Source organism: Rhipicephalus sanguineus, chromosome 9 (genome assembly GCF_013339695.2).
Source record: "Rhipicephalus sanguineus isolate Rsan-2018 chromosome 9, BIME_Rsan_1.4, whole genome shotgun sequence".
NCBI lineage: Eukaryota > Metazoa > Arthropoda > Arachnida > Ixodida > Ixodidae > Rhipicephalus > Rhipicephalus sanguineus.
In genome coordinates this window covers 86385596-86412641 of record NC_051184.2, presented here as the reverse complement: position 1 = coordinate 86412641, position 27046 = coordinate 86385596, and the positions used below count along the sequence as shown (strand labels likewise).

Genomic DNA, 27046 nt, shown 5'->3' with positions numbered 1-27046 from the left:
ACTCTCGCTTTTGAACCCGTGATAACAAACTATACTAATAGGCCACTGTGGAAGGCACGTGCGCGCTCGTCATTGTGGCTGATGCAAAAATTTAAAGCATTAATTTCTTGTACACTTGTATCGGTATACACTCCGCAGGGAGAGTGTACGTTATCAGCTACAATTTGTTTTAAACTCGGGGTAATTGTTTTCGGAGGTAAAATTTTCTTCAGTTGCGTCTATGTTCAGTGAAATAATGAATTGTCAAGACGAACTTTCATCGGCTTTATTTTCGCAGCACACTTTTCTCATAACGCTTATATAATTTTCGGCTGCTTTTTGTGTGTGTGATGAATTACGACTGAAGTATTTGAGAAGTTTCCCAGCAAGAGCACAATGCGATGCTTAACGCAAACAGAATGATACTGTATCTTTAAATTACGTAGGTGCAAATACAGCTTCCTCGAGTAACAGGTGGTGTTCAAATCCACGTTCCCGCAAGCTCTCTGACATAGGCGTGCGCAGAGCTCCCCTTCAGGAGGGGGGGGGGCAAGGTTCGTCGCAGCGCCCCCCCCCCCTCCCAATTATGTCAATGTATGGCGCTGACATTGCGCCCCCCCTCCCTATTATGCCAATGTGTGGGGCTGACTTTGCGCCCTCCCCCCTCTTAAGTGAATAGGTTGGGCGCCCCCCCCCCCCCCCCCCCGTGCGCACGCCTATGCTCTTTGATAAAAGAAAGTAATCTCGAAGGAATTTTGCTCATTGTATAGGGGGAAAAATTTCCCAGCGAAAGCGGAATCATTTTCGAAGGTTCTGCATTTGCGTATACTGCTGGCTTACACGTCGATATGTTTTCAACATAGGATCGCATGTTGACCGTAATTTTCAAGAAGCGCTGTGATCGAGGCGTAAGTTACGACGCCCCATATTATTCTATAAATAACTGGAAGCTCCAATATATGTAAAATGGAATGAATCAGCGCTGGCCGGGTTTCTGCGCGTTCTTTCAAAACGAAACCAAACAAAATTACCACGTATGACTAAATGGCTGACTTCGGCTTGGCCGGTGCGTTCATCTTGTCGGTGCAAGAGGGCTGCTGAAAGGAAAAAAAGTTTGCTTTATCACTTCTGTTAACACGGATATCTTGTAGCTCGAGCTGCGTGGGGCCCTTTTTCACAGTTTATGTAAAATGCATTTGAGGGTAAGTTGTTCTCAGGTGTAACGTTTTCGTGCATGCCATACCTCATCGCGTTCTAACGCATGATGTGAGAACATGGGCGTAGGCAGGGGGGTGCAAAAGGGGCACTTGCCCCCCTCAAGCCACACCGGCACTTTCCCCCCACCCAATTAAGCTATGCCAGCTCTCTCTCTCCCCCCCTCCCCCAGCCGCGATGTAACACGGGTTTGCACCCCCCAAGGCAAAATCCTGCCGACGACCATGTGTGAGAAGCACCCCGGAACGGGCCTGCTTAATAGGTAGTGATACATTAATATGAGTGCTTCACGCGTGTGTACGTGCGCACAGTAAAGAACCAGCAAGATTTTGTCGAACAGGAGTTTAGGGACTGTGCAGTTTCGGTTTCTCATTCCGTACGCAGCTGTGGCCGTTGAAACAAACGAACGTGTTCACAGGCAATCCGGCTGCAAGTGACGTCACACGACGTGAAAATAGAAGCGAGAACTTCGCACTAACTGGTTAACACGAACGCGCCCCGAAATCGCTTGGCGTCGCTGTAGTTGCTTGCTGGTGTAGCTGGTGGTGGCTCCAGTGGCTCTTGGAGCTTGGAGATTTTCCGGTGCCCCTGTTGTTGGGATTCACCGCTCTTTCCCAGCTGGCTCGGCTCGAACTAGCGTGCTCGTGTGTGGACGTTTGTAATCGTTCAGTTGTCTGTCATGGGACGAACGAGTCATCACTGAGATGGATGCAAATGACTTGCTTCCGAACCTTTCACGAGCATCGCTACAACTGACGTAAGTTTTTGTCGGGAGGAGAAACGAGGTGATTTTCGTGGCGGGCGGGCGGGCGGCCCACAAAGACAAACGCGGAGCTTGTTTACAAGCGAGATTTGGCGTTTGGGAGCTGCTGATTTATCCCTGACTGTCCTTAGTTGACTCGCAAAGATAATCGAGATGTTTGCTTTGCTAACGTCTTCTGACATCAGCAGATGAAATCGCTTTGTTCTCTGAGCACGCGTTTTTAGCCTGTGCCACCGACGGAAGAAAAACTCGGTGAGGAATTCCGCGGTCTGTGTTCTCGTTTTGTGCTGTTCTGCATATTGCGCGTGAGCGCTTCCTGTTTCTTTGCTTTGGCTCGTTAGAGAATCGGGGAAGCGTTTTTAGGAGCTTCGAAGGCGTGCGTCAAAGAGCGAGTCTTTGCTCCATTGTGGGTCCTGCAAAAAAGCAAACGTTTGGGTCCTAGCTTTAGCTGTTGGCATGCGGATATCGTATTCATTTGTTCCAATCACCTTGCTGCATTTTGGTGGCGAGAAGGCATTTTGCATGAACTCGATGCAGTACGGGCCGCTGTCCGTAAGGTTATAAAGTTCCCAAATTGACAAAGCCTGTACTCGCAGCTTACGATTTTCACGCACGTTCAATTTCCTGTTTTGTTTTTTGTCGCGTCGATAGCGTGTGCTTCCCGACCTCGATATTGTGTTTTTTAAGCGGTTCGAGTCTGTGGAACCGAATGAAGTCTTGACAGCAACGTTAGAAACAGTTGCGCAGGTTACGACATGCGTGAACTAATCTGATCGGTCATACCCGCTTGGTTAGCATGCGCAAATGATTCATGACAAAAACACGTGTTCTCTCTGTGCGATATCCGATTCAGTGTGACATGAACTATGATTAGTGTTTAATCGTCATCATCATGCTGTATGTCGAATTCGAAACAGCGATCTTCACTTTCCCGGGACTTGCATCAACCAGCTATATCGTGTGTATGCAAATTTGCTAATCTCTCGACACTCCCTAATCACTTGGCATCTGTCCTGTTAATCTTGTCGACCACCAGCTATCATCTCATTGCCTTGCCGTTCAGTCTGCTGGTTCATTTTTAACCCCAACTGAAATATGAGAAATGTGAGGCACAGATGATTGATCTCCAAATCCATACTTTTGTCTCGCATTCTGTTTACGTTGAATCTACGATTTTGTATGATTGACGTGAAAAAGGGGGCCTACTAATACATACCGGATAGGTTTGCCCGGTGGCATGCCTTGCATAGATGACAAGGATCAGAAAGGAAAGGATAAGCACAATGTTTGTCACAGACACGAAACATACCCTGAGCATACTACAACACATGGCATACAAACTCAAAGCCACTCCGATTTGGAAATTTTGTTATAAAGTGACAGCAGTTTAACACCATGCAATGAACATAGGGGCCAAAAGAACTCCATGAACTGTGGTGAAAGCTACAGGTTGCAGGAAATCTGAAGAAAAGTACCTTTACTGTCTAGCCCCAATTGCCCTCCACATGACATCAACTGAGTGGAAAGTTAGGAATGAGCGGTTCGCACTGAACGAGCTCTCACAGAACACAGTCGGTGCTTATCATGTTGCAACTGCTGTCCATCACGAACTGGCCAATCGTTGGCATTTACCCTGCCGACATCACCCACTGAACCCCATTTGTGTCACGACATGCAACTAAGGGCCCACTAATGCCCGGAGAGGAGCACAGGATTGATTTTTATGCAAAAGCGTGGTAAGCTGGGCCAGTTGGTAATGGTTCATGGTGTTGTGTAACAGCACAAAAAAACGGACGAGAACACAAATAAGGAGAAGACTACACATTGTTTTTTATGTTTGTAGCTTCTGTGTGCTCTACAGCGTTCTTTTTTTATCAATCCAGTGATGACACAGTATTATGTACACAGTATGTATGTAATATGTGTGTATTTGTGTGACACTCATTCTTATTGTCATAGGTGGTTTAGGGCTTCTTTAAGACTAGTTTCTGTCAGTAGAATGCATGTCAGAGACTGTCATGCTTTGAGCTACAGCATGCACTTGATCCACGGATTGCCTAAGCATTTTGCACAGTGAAGGACTTGCACAACTTATTGTATGTATCTTTGCGACTTGTTAGTACGTTGCTGCACACTTGATCATGTTGTCGTACCAACAAAAAAAAATGAAGTCTTACGGCACCTTGCAGAAACACTTGGAATATGTCTAGCGTTAAGACATGTTATCTCAAAAGCCTTGTTTGCTGAGAAATTTGTTTATTGCTCTTGTTAGTGAAGTTATTGGGAACCGAACACTCCCCAAATAACTTCGCTACTCTCTCTCTTGTTTTTATCATTCTTTCTGAGCTTGATACCCTTCTGGATCGGAGCAGTGTCTGTCATTCCCTTCACAGCTAGCTGCTCTACAGTTTTAATTCATTGACTTATAAAATACAGAGAGAGCACAACAGTCACCCGCTGTGGTAGCTTAGCAGCTAAGGCCTGGAGCTTCTAAGCTCAAGGACATGGATTTGATTCCCAGCCATGCATCTGCATTTAGATGGGGGTAAAAATGCTTGTGTATTTAGATTTAATAACAATAGTAAGAATACCTGGCGTTTTACTTCCCAAAACCACCATGTGATTATGAGAGGCGCCGTAGTGGAGCGCTGCGGAAATTTCGACCAACTGGTGTTCTTTAACGTGCACCCAAATCTCAGTACATGGGCCTCTAGCATTTCGCCTCCATCAAAATGAGGCTGCCATGGCCAGGATTCGTTCCCACGACCTTGGGGTTAGTATTCAAGCGCCATAACCACTAGACCACTGCGATGCACGATAAAGCACCTTAGGTTGTCAAGGTTAATCTTGACTTGTGCAACTGTGTGCCCCATAATCGTATTGTGGTCTTGCACGTAAAACCCCAGATTCTAATTTTCAACAACACTCTGCAAGAGGATGCTTAGTTCAATTCATTGCCACTGGAGGGCACCACTAGGCAGGTAGGGAAGTATGTTTGTGAAAGCAAATCAAACGGCATTGTGATAAACAGTGCAGGTGTTCAGCCATATCTTTACCCCCCTCAGTTTTTTACAGCATTATATAAACACACAAGATGGCCTGTAACCCCCCTCCAAAATGAATTACTGGCTATGTTCCCCTGCCAAACAGTGTTGACAGGCTCTAGCAGGTTGAACAATCATGTCATAATCCAGGAACTTGATTAGCTTTAGATAAAGAGGTCTTTTCTTGAAGAAGAGTCGCTTTAGGGTGGTTGAAAGTAGATTTTATAACATGCATTTCCCATTGGAGATTACCGCAAAACTGGAAAGGCTAAAGCTAACTATTTGTGGCTTATGACTAGGAGTGGCATTGTGCTATCAATATTGTAAGGAAAGTTGCATATTTATCTAGTTATTGTTTCATATTTGTCTGCATTCTTAGTCACCTGCCACTCCTCGCACCAATGAAAGCAGACTTTGCAAAAGGCATTGTTTAGGATGATATAGTTATGAAAGGAACTTTTATTGTGCTAAAGTTGTTAATTTAAAAAAAAAGACAGGTTTATGTGACATTTGTTTAATTAAAAAATATAATGGGACATTCGTTAGGCTAATCCTCATTCATATGAGGAATAAGAAACGGCTTCAGACTTTACCCTGGGGCACGCAGGACGTCACAGAGGCTCAAATGTAATTATCAGTAGAACAACTTTGCACTTTTAAGAAGTGATTAAAAGTTTTATGTAGTTGCACAATCTGATGCAGCCTGCCTAGATAGAGCACATTGAAATCATGAATGTCCTTTTGCACCACAAATTGCTGGACTTGTCTGGAGAAGCCAATGGCTTTGATGTTTGTGCGATCGAAAAAATAGCTCAGCCCGTTACACGTCAGGAAAGCCGTCGGATAGTGAAACTGTAAGCGCGCGAGTGCATCTAAGGGTAGGCTAAGAGCTTAGTCTCATTTTGAGCATCATCATCATTTTGTTTTATTTTACTACTACTACTACTACTACTACTACTACTACTACTACTACTACTACTACTACTACTACTACTACTACTACTACTACTACTACTACTACTACTACTACTACGATAATGGCACAGGGTAGCCAAAGACAGCTTCACTGTTGAAATGCTGATGCATGTGGCAGTTCTTGAACAATGAGGGGCTATTGCCCACAAGAAAGCGGTAGTTCTTGGTGACTATAAGGTGTACAGTTTAAAAACAGGCTTATTTATACGGACTGCTCCCAAGGTTTTGTCCTCCATGCTGTTAGCCTCTGTGACCTTTAGTACTCTGCTGTTTCTTCATTATCTCTACACTGACTTGTTAATTGTTCTATTTCAAATAGTGTTAATCTATGTTTATGCATGTCTTCTAGTCTAGGCTTTCGAGGCTGAGGCTCGCTACCCTTGCTCATGCATGGTCTATTAATGTATGGCAGTTTATTGCTCTGCAACTTTGTTGTCCTAAAAATCTTTGCCTTGGACTTCGTCTTCAATGTCATCCTGTCTCCATGCAGGTGATCCCGCGCACTCGGGCCAACAGCAGAGAGGATGGACACGCCATTGGCAGGAGGTGGTGGCGCACCCAAGGAGCCCGCACAGCCACGTGTGCTGAGCGCGACGTGTCCCGACGAGGCGTGCTGTGCGCGCCTCTTCTTTCCGTCCTACGACCAGAGTGTCGAGTGCCCCCAGTGCGGCCAGCGCCACGACCGGACAGCTCTGCGTGATGTGCAGGAGGTGTCCAACCCGGGAATTGCCTTTCATTCGCTCATCCGAAACATCCTCATTAGTGAGTGTTTCTGTCTTTGCCGGATCTTCAGAGCTAGGAAATGGACCGATCAGTTCGCAGTCGTTTTCAGTGTGATACGTAGAGATGCGTATGAAACACGTTAACAACCAGTGTTTTACATTTCTGAGGCTTTCACTGTATAGTAGAATGTATGCTGTAGATCAGGGTTCTCAAACTCACCTCAGCTAGCAGGCCGCAGTTACAAAACTAGTCTCTCGCAAGGGTCAGGACAGCGAAGAAGATAAGAACAGGGGGCCAGAATAAACAAAACATCATTTAAAAGAAGGTATTTCCCATATCTCGTATATGCGTCATTCCTGCAGGGGATTTTGTGTCAGGATTAGAGAAACACATCGATACAGTCGCCGACCGTTTATTCGGACTCGGCGGGAACCGCTGAAAAGTCCGAATAATCGGGAGTCCGAAAAAAAGGATTCACCAGAAAAAAGCACTTTTATTGGTCCAGCGGCCGGAAAAAACTTGTTAGTGCGCGTCTGTACACATGTACGCTTACGCGCGACCAAGTCGGCCTGTATTTCAGCCAATGTTTGGCCACCCCTGCGGGTCTTCAATAGCACCGCAACAGCCTACGCTAAATCCGCATTTGATTGCTGTGGTGTGGGAGGTGCATCATCACGACAGTCACTGTCCACACGCGCTGGTTCGAGTAGCTGACGGATCTCATCGCCCAACTCGGCGAAAACTCCCAAGCAACTTCCACCTGGTGAATAATCGCCGCTTTTTTTCGCCATCGTCAGGGCCTTGTAGTTGCCGCGTTTCTTTAGTTCCGACGGCGCACATGGAACGGGTAGCGTCGGAGCAATTTCAGCAGATCAGGCCTCGCATGAGCAGGACACAAAGCTCGGGATGCAGATCAGGCCTAGCCACAGAAACATGAGAACGCAAACCCTCACACGCCAAAAGGAAACGATGTTGGTCTAGTTGATGTTGCAGCGCTTCTGTAATCTGTTGTCGTAATCTCTTCGTCCGAATTAGGATCCGCGTCGTACTCATACGCGCTGTCATTCGCCTCAAACGCCGCACAGAGCAGATTCCAAGCTTGGCTTGGCTTGGCCTGCTGTTTGGCCGTTGTAGCCGTTCAATGGATACGTGACTGGCTAAAGCCAAAAGGCAACCGTTACGTGTAGCCAACAAACATAGCCTTCGAGATCGGTAACTTCTGCGTGGATTTTTGACACTGGCACGATCTCCAGTTATAGCCAGTGCAACATTTCAGTGCTGGCAACCCAGTAAAAATATTGTAAACATTGCTGACAGCTTGTTATGGCGTTCAACGTCGCACTCTATCAGCCAGTCGGAGTCCGAAAAATCGAACGGTGGGCTGTGGGGCGTCCGAATTTTCGGTCGTGAGTTTACATTACTTCAATGGGACGAGTGGCGGTGCCGCGAAGGTGTCCGAATAAACGAGCATGTCCGAATTTTCGGCGTCCGAATAAACGGTCGGCGACTGTACTGATTTCCTGAATGATTGAAATCAGGACGCCGATTCTGAAATAGTTTTTCTTCCACAGTTATGTTTTAACACATGGTGACCACTTGCGGTGCCTCACGAAAGAAATGCTTGAGACAAGTCACGTCTGTGTAGCTCATGAACATACTTATTAAGAAAAGAACAAAAAATGTGGGACAGTGATGTGTGGGCTGCATGTGTTTAAGACCCTTGGTAGACAATGGCATAGCCAGAAACCTTTTTCGGTGGGGGCATGCCCTTGACCATAAAGTATTGCTTGGGTGTGTCATCAGTACCGTCTCATGTTGGGCATCATACGCTATACAGAAATCTTTGGGGGGGGGGGGGGGGGCACAGTGCCCCCCCCCCCCCTGGGAAAGCAGTAGGTGGATAGCAAAACGGCGCGTCGTCTGCTACAGCACTTCTGGTTCTCGGAACCTTCAAGGCTCAGCTCTTCGCTGCTTCAAGTTGTGTGCGGTTCAGTGTAATCGGGCAGGAGGCAGGATAACTGGTAACAACCGCGTCGCAGAAAGTACGTGTTTTCTCCCCGATTACATTGAACGGCACACACCTTGAAACAGCGAAGAGCTAGGCATCGAACCGGAAGATGCCATTTTGCTATCCACCTATTCAAGCTGGAGTTCACTGTAGGCAACCATCTCGGACTGAGAGTTCTAGTGAAATTGAGTGGTGATGCTTTACTTAGGCAGCTTCTCAGTGGAGTGCATTTTCTAGGTCTGCTAGCCTGCTTACTGCTAAGCTGAGAATGCATGTGCATTTGCTCTCCTGCTCAGTGGCTGAGTGGATGGGATGTAGAAATGCTAAACAGAAACATTCTAGTTAATGTGCACATCACAACCTCCTTCTGGTGTGAGGTTAATACTGTCAGTACCCTGCCAATGTTGGTAGGTAGTGCATTCTTTTAACTGTGTGTTCAAAGCCAATATACTGTCAGAAGACAGGCAGTAGCCAGTAATGGCAGGTAGAGCATTATTTGAACTGTGTGTTATGATACGCTAGCAGCCTTACATATAGGAAGTAGGCCTAGTAAGTGAAGGTTGCATTGTACACAACTGAAGTTAGCTTCATTAACCGTTGCACAGGCAACCTTGTGCCCAAGCACGGCGAGGACACCATCAAGGTGCGTGGCCTGTCCAACTACCACTGCAAGCTCGTCTCGCCGCTGCTCACCACCTACGGCATGGACAAGCAATCGGGCAAGGCTCGACTGCTTTCGGAGATGGGCGCGGGCGCCTACTTCGATTGCAGCGTGCTGGCAGTGCGCGCTTTCCGCATCGACCCCGAGCTGGTGGACGTGGCGGGCTACGGCAAGGACGTGTCAGGGAGTCTGTCATACCTGCGCGGCACCCTGGCACTGGTGCGGGCCCACAACGACGGAGAGGACAGGCTGCTGCCCGTACACGTGGACGGTGACGGCCACTGCCTGGTGCATGCGGTGTCGCGGGCGCTGGTCGGTCGGGAGCTCTTCTGGCACCCGCTGCGGTGCCATCTCAAGCGGCACCTGGAGGAACATCTTTCCAAGTACAAGGTGTGTTGGTGTGATTGTAGTTTGTCACACATTGAAAACTAATAAGCCTATCTGTGCGAAGTGTATTGTAAATGGGATCACCGGGTGTACTTGGTTGAGGACGTCTTGAAGGTATCATTAGTTCATATGAATACTGTTTTCCCTCATTGCGCCTTGAGCAATGAGGGACTTCAAACTTCCATCTTCCCCCGAATTTCTGCTTTATTTGGACATGCTCAAGGGTAGGGGTTTTGATTCCCAGCCTGTGTCGCCACATTTCAGTGGCAACGAAATGCAAAAGGCCAGTGTACTTAGATTTAGGTGCATGTTGCAGAACCCTAGGTGGTAAAAATTAATCCGGAGTCCCCACCCAATATGGCGTGCCTCGTGATCACTTCGGGGTTCTGGCACACGATACACCAGAATTTGCATCTCTCATCTGCAGGACCATCTTCCCTTATCCTCGGCATTACAGCCATTCTCTCTCATTCCGTTCTTCTCACCAAGGTTGAGCCTCGTTATAATGAAGTAGCGTTGCGACCATAAATTAGCTACCGTCGAACCCCTCAGTAAAGAAATAGCTGGGGAAGCGATTTTTGTTCGTTCTCGTGAGAATTTTGTTGTTGCGAAAATAGAAAAATACATACACCAATTACTTCGCACTACCAAAATTTACTTAAAGAAGTCGCTGATCTTGCTCTGTTTCACGTTGCTTTGAAGGAGCTTGATGGCTTGAGCCACGCAGACTGATAAGCTTTGCATAGCTTCGTTGTCGCTGTGGGCACCGACTTTGGTGACTGCTCCTGAAGCGTCAAAAACTTCTGCTTTTTGATGGGAGGCGGCACCTTTACAGAAGGCCAAACAACACTGCACGTGAGCAAAGCGCAGGAGTTGTCGTCGTCCACACGGAGAGACGCGCGGCAGCAAGCAGTTAGGCAGTCTACAGAATGTCTGTTGACATGACGTCACTTTCACAGGTGTCGTCACATGAAATTTCATGGGCCAACATAGTTACCAACAAAGGCGTTAGCAAAGTACCTCGGTGATACGATCACGGCTCGTACGAATTTCGGGGTGATACGAATTTTTCTGTGGTCCCGGCCAAGGGCCATTAGCCTGCAATGTATTGGAGTACGGTTGTTGCGAACCGATTTGCACTCCGCGACGTTTGATACGAACGTACGCTAGCGCACAGGTACGAGCAGGTGCTTCCCGCGCTATCGCGGAAGACGTGGCAGTCACGTGCGGGCGAGGGCATGCGCGCTGCGCGACCATCACCGGTGCCTTGTTGCCTCCCAGGTAGTGCGCGCGAATCTTGGAGGCCTTTAGGTGCCTTCGCGTTTAGATTACAGATGACGTTGACGCCGCGCTTTTTTTTTTTTTTTCCGACGCGTTGATGCGTGCTTCTATGCTCGAGGCGGCAGCGTCTTTGTACTCTGTTAACACGTGCCTGCCACGTCGATGCAAGCCATGTCCCCGCAATCAGACGTTCTATAAAACAAGACTGAAACTTGGGCTGCGGGTCCGTCATGAAGTCCCATGAAAGGTGGATGAAGACCCCGAGAGACGAAGCGGACGGTTTTGACGAAGGAGCTTGACCTCTATCTTGTGCAAAGCGCTTCTTAAATCACTTTCGCCGCATTACTCTGGTGTCATGCAGAAAAGCGTAGTAAGATTAGGAAGGGACTACTAGCGGTCACGGGGCACAACACACCTGGTTTATTAATTACACACGCGCGCATGCACCGTATATTTACGAGTACAAGTATGATCGTTGACGTCTAAAAACTAGGGCTGTGCGAATATTCGAACTTTCGAATATTTTTCGAATAGTGTTTGCTATTCGATTCGATTCGCACTGAAATTTTACTATTCGAACTATTCGAACTTCCCAAAGACAAATGCAGTCAACGTCCGGTTAAAAGTGACCCCTTCAGATTTTCAATATGCTTCACCTCATTACACTCTCGTATTGCGGCAAAGCTGCCTTTCAAACTCCGTTACGGTCGAACTTAGCAAAGAGACAAAGTCCGGTTGGAAATGGTCCCTAGATTTTCAATATGCTTCACCTCATCACAACCCCGTATTGCGGCAAAGCTGCCTTTCAAGCTCCGTTACGGTCGAACTTAGCCAAGAGACAGTCAACGTCCGTTTGGAAGTGGTCCCTAGATTTTCAATATGCTTCACCTCATCACACCCCGCTATTGCGGCAAAGCTGCCTTTCAAGCCCTGCTACGGTCGCAAATGTATTAACTCAAGAAAACGCTGGTTCCAATATGGAGATGAAAGATGTGGCAGAGTTGGGGGCTCAATTAATGCTGTTTTTGACCTGAAATTTGGGCAGGATGTCTGAAAAATCGGACGCCGAAGCTTTTTAGCATCCAAAATTTCAGATGTTCTTATATATCGACGTCTACGAGGCAGATTTGGAACTCCGGACTTGAAGGGAGCACACCCTTGTCCGCCACATCAGTTGGCCTTCCACAGCAGTTGAAAGAGGAGGAGAGGCTGAGGAAATGGCATCTCTGCCTATCACGTGTAAAGTGTTGTCGGCAACACTTTGGTTGCACCAAATCATGTACATAAATACAATTCGGCCTCTACATTGCCTCACTCTTGATAAGAAAGACAACTATGAAATATGACCCCACCAGCACTTTATCAACCTAGCGAAAAGAAACACTTTCATGTTGCGATCTCACAAGAACATACTTAGGGATTCTCTGCAACTTTTTCTGTAATTACACTTCGAATTATTCGAAAAATGTTTGAGAAATATTCGAAAATTATTCGAAATTATTCGATTCGATTCGCACTCAATCTTTATTATTCGAATTCGCTTCGCACCCAAAATTTTGCTATTCGCACAGCTCTACTAAAAACTTTACTGACAATCATTCAGAGCTGTTCATGACGTCGCTGCGGCCCTGAGAAACACTAAATCAAAACGTATGCCAACGTTCTTTTGTCGCATACTAATTTCCATGTTTTCTGGTGATACGAATTTCGGGTGATACGAATATTTTTGGTACAGTAAAAGCTCGTTAATTCGACTCTCGTTAATTCGGAAAATCGGTTAATTCGGACACGTCATCTGGTCCCTGTAAATATACCCATCACTCTATGAGACTGGGCGCTCGTTATTTCGGACAGATTTGACCGCAAATCGGATAATTCGGCGACTTTCGGGCCGCTGGCGAGGCTCGAAAACGAAAAAAGAACAATTCGGAACAAACGTGAAGCTCAAACGCAGCATCGCCGTGGACATCAATTATTGACTTGGCTTGGATTGAGACTGGTTGAACGCCTTTTTTTCGCGTGTGGGTTTTGTTGCTTTGTTCCCGTTGGTGTGCTGCATCGTTGATCGCCGATTTATCGAGGAACGTTTCTGTACGGCTCCTTTAGCTTGATCGTTGCTGGTGCTTTTGTGCTGACTTCTCGTGCGACCGCACTCTCTGCCGATGGCAACGCCGGCGAAGCGGCCCAAGTACGAGGCCAAGGACTTCACCACCAAAGTAGAAATTTTGCGTGCTCTGAATAACGGGCTCTCTCGACAAGAAGTGATGAAGAGTGATGAAAGGGGATCCTTCAATCGGCGGCAAGAAGCAAGGAACGAGTAACCGTACTTTTATCCCCCAACGTGACGGGAACAGAGCGCTTGCCGCTTCTCGTTATCGGAAAGGTTCAAAAGCCACGCTGCTTTAAGAACATCAACAATCTTCCCGTGGATTACCGTGCCAACCGAAAAGCGTGGATGACGGGTGAAACTGTTGCGGTACTGCAGACATCATGCGAGCTGCTGAGCACCTTGAAGGGCTCAGAAAAATTGTGTCCGCGCGAATTTCTGCTCGAAAACAGACAAGCATCCGCGATTACTTTGTTAAGTAAAGGTATGTTGAAAAAACTCGTGCATTTATTGTGTTTATTTCGACCATTCGATAATTCGGACATTCGGTTAATTCGGACATTTTTTCCGGTCCCTAGAAATCCGAATTAACGAGCTTTTACTGTAACCCCACGAGATTCGTATCACCGAGGTTTTACTGTACTACTGTTCTCAGCAAAAAAAAAGAAGTCTTGTTGCTATCATCACCAGCGTCCGACCGAATGTAAACAGCAATGGTCGCACCGAAGCTTGATGGCAGAAATGTATGTGCCCGATTTGTTGAATGAGTGGGGCTGCAATTTTCTAACTTCCGGATTCCCAACTATCTCGTGGGTTGAAAACAATGTTGCAGGTCATTACCTGAAACTTTCGTTATTGAGGGAATGCTTTTCAAAATCTATTCGCTGTCAAGAGGGGGCAAATGCATCGACATTCATCGGGAACTGGTACTGTATAACAAATTGGCAATCTAGCTCGTGCGAAAATACAAGGTACAAAAACACATACAGTGCGCAAAACAGAGTTTTCCACAGTGTTCATGCACGAGAGGGCCTCTACTACTACAGTTTGTTTCCCGGAGTTTCTCCAAGTAGCTTCTCAGTCTCCCAGCCATGTCCGCGACATCTATGTTACTTATTTCCGCCAAAATTTCCGCAACTTTCTTAATCACATTATAAACCAAATTTTTTATGTCACAGTCACATTTTAAACAAAAATGGAGTTGTGAATCATCTTTCAATATTTATTTTGCTTTTTATGCTATCTTTACAGTTTTCAGCCTTGCGATAACAAATTTTTCTTTGTTACAGTCAATGTAGCGGCAGCTCTCGCGTTTTTGGTTTCATTATGAATAAATGTCACTGAAGTCAAGCGCGGCCTACCGAAGTTCATATTTATTTTGTTACATTAGCGTTTGTTATAATGAGGTCCAACTCTACTTTCAAAACCATGGCAAATGCCGTCACTCTTCCTGTGCAGGAACTGCTCAAGGACTTTGTGGACGAAAAGGAGTGGCCCGCGATCATCGCCGAGTGCGACCCGGACTTCCTGCCGCCCGAGGGAGAGCTGCTGGGGCTGCGCAACATCCACGTCTTCAGCCTGGCCAACGTGCTGCGGCGGCCCATCATCCTGCTTGACTCGCTGGCAGGCATGCAGAGCCCCGGTGACTACGCAGCCCTGTTTCTGCCCAGCCTGGTGGCGCCCGAACAGTGCCGCGGGGGTCCCCGAAACCGCCGGAACCCACCTCTCTGCCTCTCCTGGAGCTCGTCGGGCCGCAACCACTACATTCCGCTGGTCGGCGTGCGCATGGGTAAGTTGGACAGCGAATGCAGCTTTGCGATGGATCATTAAAACTCAGTAGGGATTGACAGGGGCAAAAAAATAAAATCGTAGTGATTGGAAGCCTCATCTTAGCGAGCCAAGGCGAGGACAGCACGTACTGAGAGGAAAAAGACGTTGTCTAAGCCAACAACAGGCTCTTAAAGGGCCCCAAACCATCTCTGACATTTTTTTTCTTTTAACATTTCAAGTAAATGCGATGTGCCACAATGGTCTAGTGGTTACGGTGCTTGACTGCAGACTCGAAGGTCGCGGTATCGAATCCCGGCCATGGCAGCCGCATTTCGATGGAGGAGAAATGCTTGAGGCCTGTGTACTTAGATTTAGGTGCATGTTAAAGAATACCAGATGCTCAAAATTTCCAGAGCCCTCCACTACGGTGTCCCTCATAATCATATTGTGATTTTGGGATGTAAAACCCCAAAGGTATATTATCAAGTAAGCATGCATTAAGTTCACAGTGCCGTCACGATCAACAGTGCCAAACGCAGCAGCGCTATGCGCCGCAGGCATGCCACAAAAAAAAAAAAAAAGAATCTCATGCTCAGTATCCCTGGGTTGGTTGGGGCGTCACCAGGAGAATCTGGTATTGACAGCAGCCTCACGGCAAGGAGGAACACTCGGTCAGGAGAAGAGACAAGCTAATGAACATAGCCCATCGAAGGAAAGAGTGAAATGAGCCAAGGCCGCATTTCGATGATCGAACGCATGTAACTCCGCTGTTACAGTACGATTTCAAAAAAATTCTCATGGCCGCATGTTCGTTGTAGACTTGTGCACAACTGCAATACAACTCAATTTAAGCTTCTGGATGGTGTAGGAGCCCTTTAATATACCTATTCTTAGTAATACTACCCAATCACTTGGAATAAATTTAGCAGCAGTGCAATTCTGTTGCAGTTAGCCTTAAAGCCCTGCAATTAAATTTTAACTTCCTGACTTTCCCGACCGTGCAGGTGACAAGCTTCCACAGATCCCGCGGTCGCTGCTGCCCAAGGCATGGGGGGTGCCGCACAGTCTGGTCGACTCGTACATCGACTTCGATGCCAAAGGCTGCTGCGTTGTCGGTGGCGACTACCAGCTGTCCGAGGGCTACCTGATGCGACTGACCGCGGCCATGGACGAAGTTTTTCAGCACAAGCACGGCGTGCACCCAACTCTTGTTGCTGACGTTCACCACTACGTCTACAAACGGACGGGTGAGGGAAGGCTTCTGCCCGGTCTCTCTTTGTTTTTACGATCACACCCATACATCTTGAACTCACAAAAAAAAACCAAGGATTACTTCAATAGATTGTATAATTCGATATAAAACCTTTAAAAAATTTATTGTGTTTTTGGTGGGCAAGCTGGCTTCACGGCACTGCTTTGCGATAATGCAGGGAAGGCGGCTTGATGGCAATGCAGGGGCAGGTTACTTGTAAGAAAGCACGGTATAGATGTAAAAAAATTACACTAAAACCTCGGTGATACGAATCTCGCGGGGTTACCGAAAACATTCGTATCATCCGAAATTCGTATCACCAGAAAACATGGAAAATTAGTATGTGGCAAAAGAAAGTTGGCATACGTTTTGATTTAGTGTATCCCAGGGCCGCACCGACGTCATGAACAGCTCTAAAGGATTGGCAGTAAAGTTTTTAGACGTCAACAATCATATTTGTACTCGTAAATATACGGTGAGTGTGCACATGTGTAATCAATGAACCAGATGTGTTGTGACCCGTGACCGCTGGTAGCCCTTTCCTAATCCTAACCATTTTCTGCATGACGTCAAAGTACTGCTGCGAAAGTGACTTTAAAAGGCGCATTGCACGCGATAGGTTGGAAGGCCAGAAAATTTTAGAATCTCTGTCTTTTATTGCTGTTACCTTCTTATCGCGGTACTGTTTGGAGTTCTTTTCGGGAGATTTACGGCTGTGCCCGCACAATCGGGAAGTTTGCTCAAAATCCAGGAGTCTCCCGTGCAAACTGGAGAGTTGGCATGTGTGCGCGTACGTTGCGAGGCCTAGCTCCTTCGCCAAGACCGTCTGCTTCGTCTCTTGGGGTCTTCGTCCACCTTTCATAGGACTTCATGATGGACCCGCAGCACAAGTTTCCTTGTTTCATAGAACGTCTGATTGCGAGGACATGACTTGCATCGATGTGGCAGGCAGGTGTTAACACAGTACAAAGACGCTAACGCCTCGAGCACGGCAGCACGCGTCAACGCGCTGGAAAAAAAAAAGAAACGCGACGTCAAGGTTGCCAACATTCGCGCATACAATCTCGGAGGTAACGACGCGCCGTTGACGGTCGCGCAGCGCGCATGCCCGCACCCGCCGCGGCTGCCGCGTCTTCCGCAAAAGCGCGGGCAGCACCTGTTCGTACCTGTGTGCTAGCGTACGTTCGTATCAAACGTCGCGGGGTGAAAATCGGTTCGCAACAACCGTACTCGAATACATTGCAGGCTAATGGGCCCTGGCTGGGACCACAGAAAAATTTGTATCACCCCGAAATTCGTACGAGCCGTGATCGTATCACCGAGGTTTTACTGTATTGCAGCTTCGCACTAATGGTGCCAAGCCTTGAAGGAAGAGCGCAGCTGGGTGTCCTTTCTTGTTTCTCTTTATTTTTTTATTTTTCTTGTTATCTTTCTCCCTGTCTCTTGTATCTCTTTTTTTTGCATCTGTTTGTTTCTATTTCTTTCTTTCTCTTTTTCGTGTCTGTTTCCTTCTGTTTTTCTTTCTCTGTCTTTCTATCTTTTTATGTCTTTGTTCCCTTTATTTCTCTCTATTGTTCTCTTCCGTTCTATTGCTTTCTTTCTGTCTCTCTCTCTTTTTCTCTCTCTCTCTTTCACGTCCTCCACTTCACTGAGCAGAGTTTTCGGGCTTGCACCTGCTGTACTCGGTAGTGGGGCTTGTGTCCAATTCCTATGGCACATTCCTGTGGAGTTTTTTGCAACACCACACGAACCACGGCGAGCTACAACAGCTTCATGTTAAAAGAGCTTCAACATCTTCATGCGGAGCTGTGCTTACTCGTAGAGCGCCGGAAGCCTTTAGTGTGCCCTAGCCCTAATGTTGGCCTTGCAGCATGGCAGGGAATGAAAAGCTGCCGCTCCTTGTTATTGGCAAGGCCACGAAGCCGAGATGCTTCACGGGTGGACGACTTCCCACAGGCGCGTTGTGTCGCTTCAACTCCAAGGGCTGGATGACCTCGTGAAGTTATTTGATACATGCATCTGCTGGACCGTCACTTTAATGCAAGCGGGAGAAAAATTGTAATGGTTGTCGACAATGTGCCGACACACATGCAGCCTGACAACCTTTCCGCCATGAAGCTGGAGTTTCTCGCAGTAAACACAACGGCACTGTCCCAGCCTTTCGACCAGGGTATCATTCAGTCGGTGAAGCACCTCTACCGAAAAAACTTGCTGCGAAGGATGCTTCTTGGCATGGAAAGTGGCAAAACATACAGCTTAGACATGCTGAGCACCATCCACTTGCTGGCCTATTCTTGGCAGCAGGTAGAACCTGCTACTGTTCAGAAATGCTTCACACGTGCACAGCTCGTTGTGCCTGCCCAACAAATGAGCCTAAGCGAAGCGGATGCGACCAAAGAAGGCATCGACGACAGCAAATGCGAGGCGCTCATCGTGGAAGTCTTGGAGCGACAAGGTGGCGGCGACAGAGTGCCGTTTGCTACGTTTTGCCATGTTGACAAAGACATCGAAACGTGCGAAGATTTGTCTGACAGTTCAATTCTGTTTGTGGCAAATTACTGAGTGCGAGCAATGGTGAGAAGGGAGAGGATGGCGACAACAACGCTGAGCTTGAGGATGTGCTGTGTCCCTCAGTAGCTGAAGCAGCAGAGCACTGGATGTGATGAGGGTGTTTGCAGAAAAGAAAGGCTTGATGGCCTTCCACTTGGATGGCTTTGAAGCTGCAGTTGTCACTGCAAGGCCACCACAGCAGTAAACGAGAGTGACAGACTTCTGGTGTCCGATTTCCACTGAATAAAAATGTTTCTTGATTTTCTTGCGAAACCTTTCGTTTTACACGCAAGTAAGTGCAAATTTCTTACTTTCGGGTAAGCCGTAGTACCGCTTAGCACGTATTTTCTTCTCATCCCTGTCAGCTACGGTTTAACTGGGTTCTACTGTATATACAATAAACGTTTTTTGAAGCGGGTGTTGGCAGCGGCGACTGATGCCCTACTTCTCTTCTGCAGGTGTGGTGGGCATCCACCCGTTGCTGGTGGTGCGGGCAACGCAGAAGGCCCTGGCCGAGCGGCGCCTCTACCGCTGCCTGACGTGCAACGCTGTCTGTGAGCACCATGTGTCGCCCGAGTGGTTCCGGCCGGGGGGCCTCCTCTACACCACCCTGCAGGAGAGCGTCAAGAACCCGATGCCCGAGAAGCTCTACACCTTTCGGCAGTACGGTGCGTACTTCTCGAGGGCTGTCCTGTTTGCCGGGACCTACCATATTTACTTGAATCTGAGCCGGCCCCAATTCTAAGCCAACCTCCTAAACAAGAAAGTTACCTCAAATGCAGGCTGAGCAGAAAAGGCTAAAAAATGTTTTCAGCATGCACATAACTCAAACAGCACTTGCAATCAAACCCTGATATATATCGAGTCGCAAAGGGGAGTGCGAAATAGTTTGATATGGCGGCTTATTCAGCTTTGTTCGGTGTGTGTATGTATTGGTACGGCGATCTGCACTAAACTAGGGATGGGCGAATATTCGGGCGTTACGAATATTCGAACGAATATTACAGTATTCGAATTTGCTTCGATAAGAATTTAGATTATTCGAAATTTCGAAGTATTCAAAATTAACGAATATATGTATACATTTGACCGCACATAACCCCCTGTAAAGGTGGTTTCACTGCAGCGTCTGGTTGCTGTGCCGAGAAACAACCCATTCAGGGGAAATCTGCACGGCCGCAAAGCCACACTTCACGGTTAAATGTACATATTTTTAAAGACGATAGTCTTTCTTGGGGAACTTAAACGCAGAAATTTTGGTCTGTCTTTCTGTCTGTCCGTCTGTCTGTCTGTCTGTCTGTTTGTCGGCACGTCCCTCGATTCGGCCACTCGGCCAAAGTTGAACCACTTGCCCAAGGGCCAGCCGTCTTGAACTGGTACGGCTGTTCATACTTGTGAACGTTGTCGATCAAAAAGTAAATATCATGCATATCTGAGGTGCAACATCACTAGGTAAGTATTAGGTGGCGTGTTCCTTTAATAGAAAATGCATACATACGTAATTTTAAGGACCCTAGTTTCTTAAGCTGCGCTGAAAATGCATAAGAATGGAAGCTTGAGCGAGTTGGTATGCGTTCATCTTTGTTGAAACAGCGCTCACTAGACGACGACGAAGTAAAAGAAGGCACAGGACAGGCGCTGCCCGTCCTGTGCCTTCTTTTACTTTGCCGTCGTCTAGTGAGCGCTGTTTCAACAAAGCCGAAAATGCGACTGCGCTGAAATTTGCCTTCCTCCGTGCCCTTCGCACGAGCTCATTGTTGTGTTTCGGTTTCGGTTCGGTATTGCACTGTACGAATGCCATGGGTTGGTGTTGAAAAACTTTAGTTTTGAGAAGGCCAAGAAGGTGAAACAAAATATTTAAAAAATGAAAAAGCAGCGTTGTGGGCGGCCTTCAGGCTGCCGGTTGTGGGCGCCGCTCTGGCGTTCCTGTTTTACCCAGGCGACGTGTAAATAAAAGAGTGTGTGGAGAGTACTCGTTGAGTCCGGACGTTTCTCTGCTTCAGCGCTTCGCGCCAAACCGCGTTTTCGGGCTGGCTGGCGTCCCCGCCAGTCGCGTTGGTCACCGCCGGTCTTCGCCTGCTGCTGCGCCGGGACTACCAGCACGCAACACAGCACTCATGTTTCCCGACGTATTGCCAGATGGCGTCCATATCTCACACAGCGCCTCTTCTATCGTCTTTACACGACATTTGCAGCGAAGCACTCAGATACGCGGCCAATTTTTTTTAGTTTAAAAGCGTGTTATACAGGTGTATATGCGCTAAGTATAGTCATTTTTAAATTGTAACCTATTGCATCACTTATAATCCTACTGCTATTCAAATCTTGATACTATTCAAGGCTGCTTCCACTTCATTTCAAACCAAAAAAGTGACATTCACTTATACCTAGTTCCAATCCTTAAAAATATTGTGCAAGGGTCATGACGAAAATGCTCATTTTTAGAGCTGTGCGAATAGCAAAATTTTGGGTGCGAAGCGAATGCGAATAATAAAGATTGAGTGCGAATCGAATCGAATAATTTCGAATAATTTTCGAATATTTCTCAAACATTTTTCGAATAATTCGAAGTGAAATTACAGAAAAAGTTGCAGAGAATCCCCAAGTATGTTCTTGTGAGATCGCAACATGAAAGTGTTTCTTTTCGCTCGGTTGATGAAGCGCTAGTGGGGTCATATTTCATAGTTGTCTTTCTTATCAAGAGTGAGGCAATGTAGAGGCCGAATTGTATTTATGTACATGATTTAGTGCAACCAAAGTGTTGCCGACAACACTTTACACGTGATAGGCAGAGATGCCATTTCCTCAGCCTCTCCTCCTCTTTCAACTGCTGTGGAAGGCCAACTGATGTGGCGGACAAGGGTGTGCTCCCTTCAAGTCCGGAGTTCCAAATCTGCCTCGTAGACGTCGATATATAAGAACATCTGAAATTTTGGATGCTAAAAAGCTTCGGCGTCCGATTTTTCGGACTACCTGCCCAAATTTCAGGTCCAAAACAGCATTAATTGAGCCCCCAACTCTGCCACATCTTTCATCTCCATATTGGAACCAGCTGCCTTTCAAGCGGAGCTTGAAAGGCAGCTTCGCCGCAATACGGGGGTGTGATGAGGTGAAGCATATTGAAAATCTAGGGACCGCTTCCAATCGGACGTTGACTGTCTCTTGCCTAAGTTCGACCGTAACGGAGCTTGAAAGACAGCTTTGCCGCAATACAGGGGTGTGATGAGGTGAAGCATATTGAAAATCTAGGGACCATTTCCAACCGGACTTCGTCTCTTGGCTAAGTTCGACCGTAACGGAGCTTGAAAGGCAGCTTTGCCGCAATACGAGTGTAATGCGGTGAAGCATATTGAAAATCTGAAGGGGTCACTTTCAACCGGACGTTGACTGCATTTGTCTTTGGGAAGTTCGAATAGTAAAATTGCAGTGCGAGTCGAATCGAATAGCAAACACTATTCGAAAAATATTCGAAATTTCGAATATTCGCACACCCCTACTCATTTTTCTTAATATGCGGTAAATACTATTCGAACTATTCGATTCGAAATTATTCGACCAAATCACTATTCGCTTCGAATTCGCTTTGAACCTCAAATTCACTATTCGCTCATCCCTAAAACAAAAACTGGTCCAGCTCCTCTGCTGCCATGTGGCACAGTTCGTCCCAAACGAATTGTGTGCAGCGGGTTGCCCACTATACGCTCAAGCTACCACTACACCACGAATCTCATACGTGCGCATTTGCCGTGCAAGTGTCTGCACACAGTGATGTTTCCTTGTGCGCGAGCCGCTGGCCTCTAACAGTAGGTGGCTGTTGTGCACATCATGTTGGGTCATTGTGGCAGCGGCTATGCTTTCTTGCGCAGTTTAAGTGGGTTTAGCTGTTCCGCAGCATCTCGGTGCATTTGGTGCAGTAGGTTAACTGCACCAAATGTGCAGTAGGTTAACAATGACGCTACACTACACGTGCTGCCAAACACAGACAGTAGACTCCCGTTAAGACGAACTCGAAGGGACCGCAGTCATCTTTTCGTCTTATCTGGAGTTTGGCTTATCAGACGTGCCCCCAGAAAGAGACATGCTAATATGCCGAGTGCATCCAAATATGTTACTTGATAACACTGAATGGAGTAGACTTACAATGGGGGCAAAAAGACAAGAAAAAGCATTTATTTGGCTTATCGAGATAGAAGCTATGCCTTCAAGTAGAGTATTAACACGAATCTTACGAGCACCCGATTTCGCGAGTGCAAAAATAAAAATGCTCATGAAGGTATTGCCACCACATTTTAATGATCAAACTGTAGCACGCTCCTATGTTGACGATTAGAAAAAAAGACTGAGAGACAAGCATAATTCTCCTTCAAAGAATGTAGAATTTATTCTCCTGGAAGTTCATTTTCTTCTGTGAGCCTGTTCACTTCTGGATACGCCTTGGTCACGTGCTATTACCTTAACGAAGTCTTTTACGCTGAGTTGCTTAAGAAAGTCTGAAAAGTTTTTTTCGAGGTCCAGATATTTTCCTGTTTTCGGCCCATAGTAACTTTTCCTGATCAACATGCAGCTGAAGATATCCCATCGCGCTACTCACGGTCACGAGCTTTGCGCACACGAAAAAGACACTACGCAGCTATATTCAGTGTGAAAAATAGCCTTCCCTTGTCGTGAACTTCCATAATTAAAATGGCTCATCACAATTTGCACTTCACTGGGAACAGATGCAACGTGCACAGGTCCTACACGAACCAACGCAAACTGCGCTCGGCCGCCATTGTGTGATGGTGATGACAATGTACCTGACCCCTCTGACAGGAGTGCCAGCGCCGCAAACATGGTTTCTGTTTTGTACTCTATTCTAGGGATGGGCGAATAGTGAATTTGAGGTTTGAAGCAAATCCGAAGCGAATAGTGATTTGGTCCTATAATTTCAAATCGAATAGTTCGAATAGTATTTACCACATATTATCCCCTTCAGGCGCGAATTATGATGCACTGTCTGCAAATGTCTCAAATTCGCACAAGGTAATTCTAAGGCACTCAATATTACATTCCAAGAAAGAAAATACAGTAATATGTTGTTTTGTGCGAGTTTTGCTAATTAATCCTAATTAGAGGATAATTGAATATTTAATTACTCTGCAGTCAGTGATGTTCAATTTTTATATAAGAATAAGGAAATTGTTGGCTCAAAATGCATGTGCAATTTGTTTTTGCTTGTGTTCATTTCGTGCGGAGAAAAGTAATACTTATGACGTTGATTCTGGAACGTGGCATGTTGAGCGACTCGTCGATGACGTTAGTGCCTTCACCAAAGTGATCAGTTATGGTCATACTTAGCACACTGAGGTTAAGTCCAGACACGTTGACTATGCAGAAGGTTCAATAGATGTTATGCGCAATGTACCTTGCCGTTTCTTTCCGACTAGTCCGAAAAACTGGCAAAAACAAGTTGCGTCCACATATGTGGACGTTGCGCCTGAAGGGGATATTAAGAAAAATGAGCTTTTTTGTCATGACCCTTGCATAATATTTTTAAGGATTGGAACTAGATATGAGTGAATGTCACTTTTTTAGATGCGAAGCAGCTTTTGCGCTGGGCTTTGTCTGTAGTTCCATTGGCGACCGTCCGCTTTCTAAAACCTACCATAGCCATCTGTAACATATTGAGCGCGCGCTCGCGCCAAGGAGAAGTCTTCTTCGTCTTGTTCTTCGACCGCCTTGATGATGATACATGCAGAGTGCGCGCTCGCGCCATGGAGAAGTCTTCGTTGTCTTGTTCTTCGACCACCTTGATGATGATATGTGCAGAGCACTTTAGGGGCCCGGGCTGCCGTATGCTGTCCTAGCTTGGCATAACGCAGACAAAACCACGTGTGCTGGCACGCGCTAGCGCGTTCGGGCCTGTGTAAGGGGCTGGGTAAGGCGCTGTGGCCTCTCCCCCTTACACTCTCTCAGCAATCACGTGATGGTGTCGGCGAACGAGATTCTGCAGACGCGCGATGAACCCGCGTGGCATGCTCCTACAAGAGTTCGGGACAAGTAACAGCAACAGCAACTACAGTGAATTCATGGTGTGCTCCACATGCAAGGACGCGTTAATATCGGGTAAGGTGCCCATGATGAACGGAACTTTAAGTCGACCCATGCGCTTCTTCGCATCCCCACGTGGTTCCCTTTAGTGGGAGATGGTGAGATTTTGGTTTGAAATGAAATAGCTTTGAATAGTATCAAGATATGAATAGCAGTAGGGTTATAAGTGGTACAATACGTTACAGTGTAAAAGTTACTATACTTAGCGCATATAAGCCCATATAACACGCTCTTAAACTTGAAAAAATATGTACATTTAACCTTGAAGTGTGGCTTCGCGGCAGTGCAATTTCCCCTGGAAGGGTTGTTTCACGGCACAGCAACCAGACGCTGCAGTGAAACCACCTTTACAGGGGGTTATGTGCGGTCAAATGTATACATGTATTCGTTCATTTCGAATACTTCAAAATTTCGAATAATCTAAATTCGTATCGAAGCGAATTCGAATACTGTAATATTCATTCAAATATTCAAAACGCCCGAATATTCGCCTATCCCTACTCGATTCTGATGCACAGTCAATTTTCGTTCCGGTTGTTGCTTTCATTTTTTTTTTTCCACTCCCCTTGCGTTTACTCCTCTAAACACAGTGGAGGGTCCCCAAGTTCTTGGGTTCTGTTCTTCTGCTCTCCTTTGTACTCCAGCTGAGAAACCGAAGAACATCGGTGGGGAGGAGGGGATACAAAAGGACCAATGGCTTGGTTGTCCCAGTTGTAAAGCCGGCACCTCCCCCACCAACAGGCTGGGGATGAAGGGGATACTGGAGTTATCCGCTTACCATTATTTTTCATTTATCTCGCGCCCTCTACGTCACGATTTTCTTCACGTCTTTGCTCCACGTCTTTGCTCCAGAAAGTGCTTTTTCTTTTCTTTTGCTTTCTTGCTTTTTTCTCGGTTGCCTGAATGCCCCACCAAGACTGCGGTGTTCGTTTCACAGAATCACCAGCATTGTCGGTCACTGCGAAAGTGCGTCTTAACAGAAGAGTACAGTTAGGCAGTTCGTTCTAAGCGGATTTTTTTTTTTTTTTTTTTGCATTGAGTCTATGGGAAACCAAACAAAAGGTTCCGTGTTGTTCGGCATAAGTGAGAATTCGTCCTAACTGAGTTAGTCTTAATGGGAGTTTACTGTAGTTGAAGACACTTAGTGCAATAGTATTGGCGGCAATCAGTCACACTCGTGCGTTTGTTGGTGGCTGCTATCGCGTTTCCAGCCATCGTCATGTACGGTGAAGTCGTAATCATCGCCTGGCTGGCGTCTCTAAACGAAAATGTCAAATCCAGTAAACTCTCAATTAATGGAACCTGAAAGGACCAGGAAAATATGTTCCATTTAAGAGGAGTTCCATTTACTGAGAGATGAACAGGGGTGCAGAATCCTGGTACGAAACCGATCGTATCAGAGGCAGTTGTTCCATTTAAGCAGCAATTCTATTTAAGAAAATTTCTGTTTACCGAGAGAGCCTTTGTGGTACAGTGTGGTACCGGCCACACCGCGAGTTGCGGAGTGCACTTTGAACCAGCAGTCATACACGCCACACCAGGGTGAACGATCAACAGTTATCTTGCATGTGAAAAAGGTAACTGGCACCGTTCCGCCCTTTTTTTTACTCCTCAAAAGTAAGCCTACCCTAGAGTTTGATACATGAGTATTCGAAAGAAACTATTGGCCTAGGTTCTAGTAAATACGGTACATGGAGAATCCTTGGGCGAAGAAAGAAACTGCGCCCGAGCGCAAGTTGACAGCGGACAACACGTATAGAGTGCTTGTGTGTGTTCCCTGCGATCGCATATGAGACAGTTGGGGAATATCTCTACTCTGACGCTTCTGTGCGAGTGTCGACTGTTGTGGTCTTGGCTTCTTCCAACTCCTTGGACATAGTGCAGAAACACGTGCTGTTGCAGGAAGTGGTGATGCTAAAACACGGGGTACTCAACATTTTTGTGCCAAAGCAAGGCGTGAAAGTACTGTATTTACCTGCATAATTTGCATATCCCTAAAATGTAGCCAGCTTTAAAAAAAAAAAAAGAAATACTCCCATATCTTGCGCTCTCCGTCCCGCCCGAGCAAGCTCGCCGACATGCTCACACGGAGATACTTTGGACGGCCCCCTCGCTACACAGGCAAGCGCCGTCACACACAAGATGGACTGCGAGTGAGAAGCCCCTGAATCTAGGGACCGTACCCATACACGCGAACCTGTTCACGGGTTGCATAACTGCTCAAGCGTTTGCCTCCCTCTA

The 27046-nt window shown here is 46.7% G+C and overlaps 1 protein-coding gene across 1 annotated transcript in view; it reads left to right on the top strand.

Moving 5' to 3' along the window:
- The first annotated feature begins 1729 nt into the window (after positions 1-1729).
- The window catches only part of LOC119405978 (deubiquitinating protein VCPIP1), a 97557-nt gene continuing 72240 nt past the window's right edge, over positions 1730-27046 (top strand). Inside the window, exons 1-6 of the mRNA XM_037672799.2 lie at positions 1730-1951; positions 6467-6738; positions 9313-9758; positions 14602-14932; positions 15918-16160; positions 19174-19383. Of these exons, the coding sequence (XP_037528727.1) occupies positions 6501-6738; positions 9313-9758; positions 14602-14932; positions 15918-16160; positions 19174-19383 (1468 nt within the window). The 5' untranslated portion in view covers positions 1730-1951; positions 6467-6500. The remainder of the gene's footprint in view (positions 1952-6466; positions 6739-9312; positions 9759-14601; positions 14933-15917; positions 16161-19173; positions 19384-27046) is intronic.